The 9088-nt window shown below is 43.5% G+C and overlaps 1 protein-coding gene across 1 annotated transcript; it reads right to left on the reverse strand.

Annotated features, from left to right (window-relative positions):
• Window positions 1–5: 5 nt before the first annotated feature.
• Window positions 6–2300, reverse strand: LOC147847189 (pentatricopeptide repeat-containing protein At4g18520, chloroplastic-like; the record flags this gene model as incomplete). Its single annotated transcript, XM_087339466.1, has 1 exon — window positions 6–2300. A coding segment is annotated over exon 1 (2265 nt), but the record flags the coding sequence as incomplete, so codon positions are not given.
• Window positions 2301–9088: the final 6788 nt, after the last annotated feature.

Consider the following 9088-nt stretch of genomic DNA (forward strand, 5'->3'; position numbering starts at 1 on the left):
AAACAGTTCAAAGCTTCATGACCTTGCCCTTTCTGCAAATGCCCTGCAATTACTGCAGCCCAACTGCCAACATCTTGAAAAGGAAGCTCTTCAAGCACTTGTTGTGCTATCCCCAACTCACCACATCTAGCATACATATTCACTAATGCAGTACTGAGCATAGTATCTTTCTCTAGAAAACCTCTACTTGCAATTTCTATGTGAATTTGTCTCCCCTTGTCTACAGCTCCTGTTTTGCCACATGCGTTTAAAATCGAAATGAAAGTGATCATATCTGTGGAGAGGCCTTCATTTTGCATTTGTTTGAAACAGTTCAGTGCTTCTTCTGTTTGCCCTTGCTGGGCATACCCTACAATAAGGGCAGCCCAAGAGACAACATCTCGATAAGGAAGCTCTTCAAGCACACATTGTGCTCTTGTAAGAACACCACATTTGGCATACATATCTATTACAGCAGTGCCAAGCATTAAATTCTGCTCCAGCATTCCCCTATTCACAATCTCATCATGAATTTCTCGGCCCTTTTCTATGGCTCCTGTGCTGCCACAAGCCTTTAGAATGGAAACAAAGGTGACCTCATCTGGAGAGTGCCCTTCACTTTTCATCCTCTCAAAACAGTTCAATGCTTCATAACTCTGTCCATGTTGGGTATACCCTGCAATTAGAGCAGACCAAGTTACTACATCTTGGATAGGAAGGTTATCAAGTACTTCTGCTGCTTTTGTGAGCATACCACATTTGGCATACATATCAACCAAAGCAGTACCAAGCACAATGTCCTTCTCTAGCAATCCATTACTCATAATCTCATCATGAATTTGTTTCCCCTTGTCTATGGCCTGCATGCAGGTACACGCCTTCAAGATACAAACATAGGTGGATGCATTTGGAGAGAGACCTTCCCTATGCATTTGCTCGAAACAATTGAATGCTTCATGACATTGGCCTTGTTTGATATACCCTACAATTAACGTAGACCAAAGTTCTACATCTTGGATAGGAAGATCTTGAAGCAACTTCTGTGCTTTTGAAGGCATGCCACATTTAGCATACATATCCACCAAAGCATTGCCAAGCAACGGATCTTTCTCCACCAAGCCTCTACTGACAATTTCCTCGTGGATTTGTATTCCCTTGCCAATAGCTCCTATGCTACTACATGCCTTCAAGACACAAATGAATGTCACCGCATTTGGGCAGAGACCCTCATTTTGCATTTGTCCAAAACAGTCGAGTGCTGCATGACCTTGACCCTGCAGTGCATACCCAGCAACTAGTGCTGACCAAGAGACCACATTTCGAACCGGAAGCTCTTCGAGCACTCTTTGTGCTTTGGCAAGTACGCCACATTTGACATACATGTCCACCAAAGCATTGCCAAGAACCATGTCATTTTTTACCAAACCCCGATTCATAATATCTTCATGAATTTGTTTGCCCTTGTCTATTGCCCCCATGTTGCCACAAGCATTCAATATAGATGTGAAGGTGACCACATTTGGTGAGAGACCCTCATTTTGCATCTGATGAAAACAGTTCAATGCCTCATGCCATTGACTTTGTTGGACATATCCTGTAATTAGTGCATTCCAAGAGATTACATTACGAAAGGGAAGCTCTTCAAGAACCCAACGAGCTTTTGCATTGGCATGACATTTGGCATACATATCCACCAAAGCTGAACCAAGCATAATATCGTTATCAAGAAAACCTCTACTCATGATTTCATTATGCATTTTCTCGCCTTTGTTCAGATCTCTTATGCTTCCACAAGCCTTCAAGGCACTAGTGAAAGTGATCGCGTCTGGCGAAAGACCCTCATTTTGCATCAATTCAAAACAATGTAGTGCTTCGTGACCTTGACCAAGTTGCGCATACCCTGCAATTAATGCTGACCAAGCAACTACATTCCGAACGGTGAGTTCCTCAAGAACTTGATGTGCTTTGGAAATCACTCCGCATTTAGCATACATATTAATCAAAGAACTTGCAAGATGAGGGCTCTTTTCAAGTAATCTCCTTTTCAGGATTTCAGCATGTAGCCTACTTCCTTCATGAATATTCTTGTGTTTAGCGCAACCCCTGATTAAGGCAATAAACGTAAGGTCCTCTTTGTATCTATTTGCATGGCCTACGTCTTGTTGGTACATCTGCTGAAGCTCGGATCTGTGTGCTGACAGGAGGACTCCTCGCCTCATCACCACTGCAACCTGCGGGACACACGTTGGAATGTGGCATCCATCAATCCATGAAGAAGATTCGCCTGTCATTCATTATGTCTCCAGAAAGTCTGGGCTGTGGTTGGGTTAGAGCCCGTGGTCTACAGACTATACAACCACCAAAACCATCAAAGTCCATCATAACACGGAGAGTGTCCAAGAAGTTCCATATACATACATACATACATGCATACATATGGGCATCATTGTAATTTGTATCATTGGAGGAAGATTAGAACTCCCGCCCGCTTCAAAGATTAAATATACCACAATCTGAGTTTCCTTGGCATTTTGCCACATTAATCTTTGAACGTAGTCTAAGGGAATGTTATTGAGTCTTTGCATGCACTATCTCAAGAGTTCAAATGTGTAACTAACATTAGGACGGTTTACATTTATATAATTAAGTTGTTGACGCTCTGCCTATACTCAGTTGGGTCATGGATGGCAACCCCAACTCCACCCACAACTTCAAATTTTGATCTTGTAGAATCATGATTTGCTTGCAATCCACTATTCTAAACTTAAACAACATGTTCAAAATGTAATGGCATTAGGAAAGCAAATATCTATGGGTATGTAGATTATCTCAATGTCTAAGAAGCATTGAAGCTTCTTCGAAATCTTTCATCTCAATTTTATTGGCTAATAGACCATCTATCTTCATTTTAGGAATCAATTTCTCTCCTCCTAAAACTCTAATCTCAAATTTGTTGGCTAATAGGGGCTAATAGAGTTTTCATTTTCCTCCAATGAGCAAGTCATTAACGTACGTGAGGATGAATGTTGTATCGTTGGAATCATTATGCACATAGAGCAATTTGTCCACTTTGGAAATGTGGAACACGATGTGTGCACGAGTGTTGTCTATTTTATTGGCTAATAAACAATTCATCTTCTTTTTAGCAACCAATTTCTCTCCTCCTAAAACTCTCATCTCAAATTTGCTTGCTAATAGAGCTTTCAACTTCCTTATGGCAACCAAGTGCTCTCCTCCAATGAGCAAGTCATCAATGTACACGAGAATGATTGTTGTATCGTTGGAATAATTATGAGTATACAATATTTTGTCCACTTTGGAAATGTGGAACATAATTTGTGCACAAGTGTTGTGTGATCTTTGAGTTCTATGCCCAATATCCTCGTGTGAAATTATTGTCTAATTAACCAAGTTGGAACTTTTGTTACTACAACTATTATATATTCTTTAGTTACATAGGTACTTGGTAATTAGTGGCACATACTCTCTTTACATTTAATGTTCTAAATATTTTACCTTTAAATTGATAGTGGGTAATGAATGCACCTCTTCTGTACCCTCTTATTCTTCTTATGACTTATGAAACGGGGCATAAAAGGATAACATTTTCTAATGTTAAGGGTTTCTCATTTATCAACAAAAATATAATATTGTCCGACTCTTTGTCTCTCTTCTTCTTGTTTTCGCAAATTTATGTTTATATCAAAACAACATGCTTGACAACAATCATGATCTTATACATGGCAAACTCTCTAAGGTGTTGCAATACTAAGTGACATAAAAGCAACTCCTTCAAGGACAAGGTGCCTGGAGAGCTTAGTTGTGAAAATTGCCAAAATTAATGCTTTTAACTTATGAACTTATTGGTTTACTCCATGGAGACCATCAAATAGGAACTCATTTATCTAATTTTACCATATACCCCAATGTCGATGTAGTAAAAAACAACCTTATATGATACTGAGGGTCAAGTTCTAATATCTTGAATGGAAACCCCCTTAAAGGGTGATAAAACATCCATAGTCAATAATGCTCAATATAAGGAGATAACAACCCAATTTGGCTTTGCAATTAGGCATGTAAGGAATCTATCATTATGAATGGTATTATCCTAATTTATTCTATAGAAAAAACATACCACATTAGACATGAGTTGATGTTTTAAAGTCATTGCCAAAGACAACCCGATTTTCTAGCAACGAAAAACTTGCACATAAAATGAAACACATGAAACACCCAAAATCCATGGAAGATTCTGGCTATCGGGAGAGAAGTCCGTCGAATGCGTATGAACACGAGTGTGCAAGTATGCACATGAACTGGGTCTAATGTATAAAAGAATGTAAATATAAAGTATTTATAAGTACTAGGTAGAGTGTTTAATAGGTAATTTTAAGATCCCTCGAAAAGAGGGGAATAAAGTTAGTGATGGGAGGAGATCGAGGAGAGGGTATCTTACATAAGCGGTTGTAATAACAGCTTGATGTAACGTCAACCCTCTCTCTCCTTGAGCTATAAAAGGAATGGAGGGCGACTGAGAGAGGAATCGATCGTTTGAGGGAGGAGAGGACATTGTCGATTTGTACTCTGAGTTCTCGGTTTTCTGTGGGGTGTGGATTCGGTGAGGCCTCTGCTCGTGTAGGAAGCCCCGATCCCAACCAGAGGCTCATCTTGCGTGAGTGTTGAGCTCGAAGCTTTGTTGGCCGGCCGAAGGCCATTTCTTTGTACTCTGTCTTGATAATTGATTACTGAGTTTGTCGTATCCAGGTACTCTTCTTGTGTTCCCCACTTCTCTGTATGTGTGTGTGTTTTGAGTCCATTTTGTTTTCTATCTATTGTGTAGAGGAAGGTCTCGCTTCGCTCTGCCTCCGTTTTCGAGTATCTATTTCGGTTTGTGCGCCCATGTGCTCATCGAGGGAATCCGACAACCGAGTCGGTTAGTCCCCGCAGGCTTTGTGGTCTCTCTCTCTCTCCGGCTCCTTAGTTCAAGGCCCCAATGGTTCCACCTGGTCCGACATGTACACACAGATATCCGCGACAGCTTTGGTGAACCAGACGTGAAAAGGGCGGTAAAGGAGTTTTCAGGATGAGAGGGGGTGAGCTTGGAGAAGCAATGGTGGTCGCCGTGGACTGCCTTGTGAACGGTCGAAAGAGCTTGTCGAGGCTCGATAGAGCCATTGAAACGATAGTCAGCACATCGGGCCAATTTAATTCGAAGGATGTCACAAATTATCTGGACACCTTCAAGGCCAAAATTTTGATGAGAGATATTCCGGACAACAGACGATTGTCTAGATTTTCCCGAGTCGTTACACCGAACATCCACGCCGAGGTGCTCGAGATTCGTCCGACTGTTGTAACTGGTTAGAATTCGAGGTCTGGATTCTCAAAAGATACAACCTAGAAGACTCACTCTGAATGTTGAAAAGGGAGGTCATGGAGTGGGTCGAGCTCCCCGAAAAGGGAAGGAACACATTGACGCTTCTCCAAGAGTTCGAGAAGCGATTTACACGGCAATCGGCGCTAGATCGGACCATGCTTGATACAAGCAAGGTCGTTTTATTCATCTAGTCGGTTGACTCACTCATTTGCGAGAAGGTGGGTCTCCTCTAGAGACGGATGAAGACTTGACGATCGACTAGGAAGTGGTCAAGAGGGTGTGCAGTTGTTTTGATAAACGACATGAATGGAATGATGAAGGGTCGGCATCGACCGACCTGACTATAGGTGGAAAAAGAGCCGAGGAGGTACAATCGGATGAGATGAGGAGGCGGTTTGAGTTAGGCCCAATACCGAAGAGATGAAAATAGGACGAGGAGGCATGAAGAGGTTGATGGAGGAGGCTACGGCATGACACGATCCATTACTCGGCGTTGGCCGATATCCAAGTCAGAGGGGAGAATGCCAAGTCGGGAAAGGACGTTGGATTCTGGCCGATGGTATTGGATGGGTTCTACGAAAAGAAGTTGATGAAGGAGGAAGTGGATTGCAAGGAAAGGCAAGTTTGAGAGGTTATCGGGTGGAGTGACCCGATCCAGGAAAGGACCAGTTTTGTAGAAGTTGCATGCCAGAACTACGAAGTTCTGGTCGAAGACAAGCGGGTCGGAAAGGCTAGGGAGGCACGCCCCTCAGACAAGTATGACACTCGGGGTAGATTGAAGAAACACAATGGTGGTCCGACTAACTTGCATGAAAAAGGGAAGGGAAAGTTTCCGGGCTTCTGGCTGAGCTCAGAGATTGAGAAGTCGACAAACCTATGAAGGTCTTAGAGGACCGGATCCTTGATAATTGAGTGGAACTCTCGTTGAGGGAAGTATTGGGCATTGCCAAGAAAGAGTTCCACGTCTCTCTCTCTCTCTCTCTCTCTCTCTCTCTCTCTCTCTCTCTAGCGTGCAACAAGATCGATAGGCATCATCAATGGCTTGAAGATATTGACTTGGTAAGGTCAAACATAGAAAAAACAAGACCATCTAAAGAATTCTAGTTGCCTAAACAAAGCAACCTACATGAAAAGAAGATTGATGATGACTCGAGGACGGAGAAGGCGCTTTCGAGGGAGGATGAATGTTTCGGAACATGTGTTGTGTTTGAAACATCGGATGATGAAGGAGCAAGCTTAATCGAAGCTTGCATCAATGGAGATAAAGAGTGTGAGGCTAGCGTAATTGAGGATCTAGCCACTAAAGACGACATCAAGGAGGTGACTATGAACAAGACAACAAGCGTCGAGAACGACCATGGCCAGATTTTCTCCGCACTTGTTCCAGAGACTTGGGCAATTGCGTCCAAGAACCAACATTAGACCCAAGTGACGGAAGGTGTCGGTGAGGAGCCGAAGGTCAAAATGAATACATGCGACGAAGAGGGAAGCATAATCGAGGCTTGCTCGATCAAGAGGGTTAATGGGTACAAGGCCCATGAGTCTATAGAGGTAGCCAAGAAAGAAAACATCGAGTCGGAGGTGGCTCTGAACAAGTCAATGGAGAAAGGTCGTGTCGAGACTTTCCCACCACTAATTCTAGATACTTCGGCGGTTGCGTTCGAAAGGCAACGTGAGACCGAAGAGACGGAAGCTGGCAGAGAGAAAAGAAAGGTCAAAGTCAATGCATACGATGAAGAGATAGCCGAGAAGGTGCCTATGGGCGAAACAACAGAGGACGGTAATACCAACGATTCTTGCCCACTAATTCTAGAGACTTCGACGGTTGTGTCCGAGAACCAACATGAGATCGAAGAGACGGGAGGTGGCAACAAGGAATGTAGAGCCGGAAGTGAGTTCACACGGAAGATGATCCGACCGGAATTCCGGCCTACACAAAAGCCAAACCAAGTGGAAGTGGATTCGGCCGAAATCTAATTGGTCGAGCCTGACCCGGATGGAAATCATTCCAGTCGGAAGCCGATCAGACGAGACCGATCCGGAAAGAAGCTAATCTGACTCAATCGGAGGTCGAATCAATCGAGGCCGGTGAACATGAGGAAATGGAAGCCAACCCGGACCGAAACCGATCGGTCGAACCCGACCCGGAAGGGGGCCGACTCGGTCAAAACCAATCAACCGAGTCCAATTCAGCCGAAAACAAATCTGAACGGAAGCCAATCCAACCGAAAGCCGATCAGCCAAGACTAATCTGGAAAGAAGTCAAGGTTGATGAAGACAAGGAAGAGGCCAAGCAAGCACACTACCATGGATGACAAGGGCTAAATGACCCAAGCAGATTTGAAGGTTGTTACCGATGATGAGATCTCTACTAAGGAGGGCTCTAACATGAAGATCATCAACTCTAACACGAGATTGTACGACGAAGGTGGACGAAGTGCGGAGTGCCTTGACCAAGGAGATGGTCGGGACGAAGGTGGAACATGCATAAAGCCTAAATGGTTATATGCTCGGAAGGAGAACAAGGGGCCATGACAATTGGTCATGGTAAAGCAAAGAATGAGCAAATGATATGGTGTATTGGGTGGCGACAATGGTTCGAGCGAAGGGAATGGACATGCTTGAAATGGAGGAATCGTAATAATCACCATAGCCGAAATCTCACACTCTCTCTTCTTGGCATGTACCAGAGGATGTGCGGTTTGGTGGGGGATGTCATGAAGATTTTCGGCAACGGTGTGAAAATTGTGTGCAACAAACAAAATCGAGAAGGTGCAATGTGCACGTGTGAAAGGGGTGGAGGCCACACACATATGCTAGCATGTTGTAAATAGGACTGAAATGAGAATCGTAAAAGAAAAGCTAGATGTAAAGTTAAACATGTGCACGTGTGATGTGTGCTCAATTGTAAATATAAAAATAAGACTAAAGCCTACTAACATTTAAGTGCATACATAGGGGTGGATGCAAGGCTTGAACCTTGCACCTCCAAGATAGGAGACAAATTAACTTACCACTAAAGGCACTACTAAGTGCTTTAGAATTTGTATATTTTCTTTTCATATTCAGTATTTTGTAGGAAACAAAACATATAGAAACCGTGGGCACAAAACCATGGTTTGAGCTCGTGGTTTTAACCCATGGTTTCAGCCCGTGGGTTTAGCCCATGGTTTTTGCATGGAGAGACCTATAAAAGCCTATAGTTGGGCTTGTGTAAGGAGGCAAGTGATGTAAGTAAAACAGAAATTTTTAATCAAAGATCTGAGTTATCCTAATGGTGATGTATCTTGTCGGATTCGGATATGTTGGTTGATGCAGATACAAGCCAGTCGACATCCAGATATGTCATGACTTATGTAGGGGGAGTTATCTCGTCGCAATCGAGACTACAAAAGACGGTTGCGTTGTCAACCACGGAGGCAAAGTACATGGCAGTTGTGGAAGCCGGCAAGGAGATAATCTGGATGAAGGACTTCATTGAAGAGCTAGGGATCCAACAGGAGGAATACCAGCTCTACTGCGACAGTCAAAACGTCATCCACCTTGCAAAGAACGCGGCCTACCATTCCCAGACGAAACATATCCAACGAAGGTACCACTTGATCCGCGAGAGAGTAGAAGATCAAGAGTTCGTGCTGACGAAGATCCACACGGAGGAGAACGGGTCGGACATGTTGCCAAGGTCCTGACAACCGACAAGCTAGACGTGTGCCGAAAGCGGATCGAGCT

This window comes from Azolla caroliniana, unplaced genomic scaffold (assembly GCF_043228905.1).
Source record: "Azolla caroliniana isolate FFs.n. ecotype wild unplaced genomic scaffold, voAzoCaro1.0.p SCAF_1390, whole genome shotgun sequence".
Taxonomy (NCBI): Eukaryota; Viridiplantae; Streptophyta; class Polypodiopsida; order Salviniales; family Salviniaceae; genus Azolla; species Azolla caroliniana.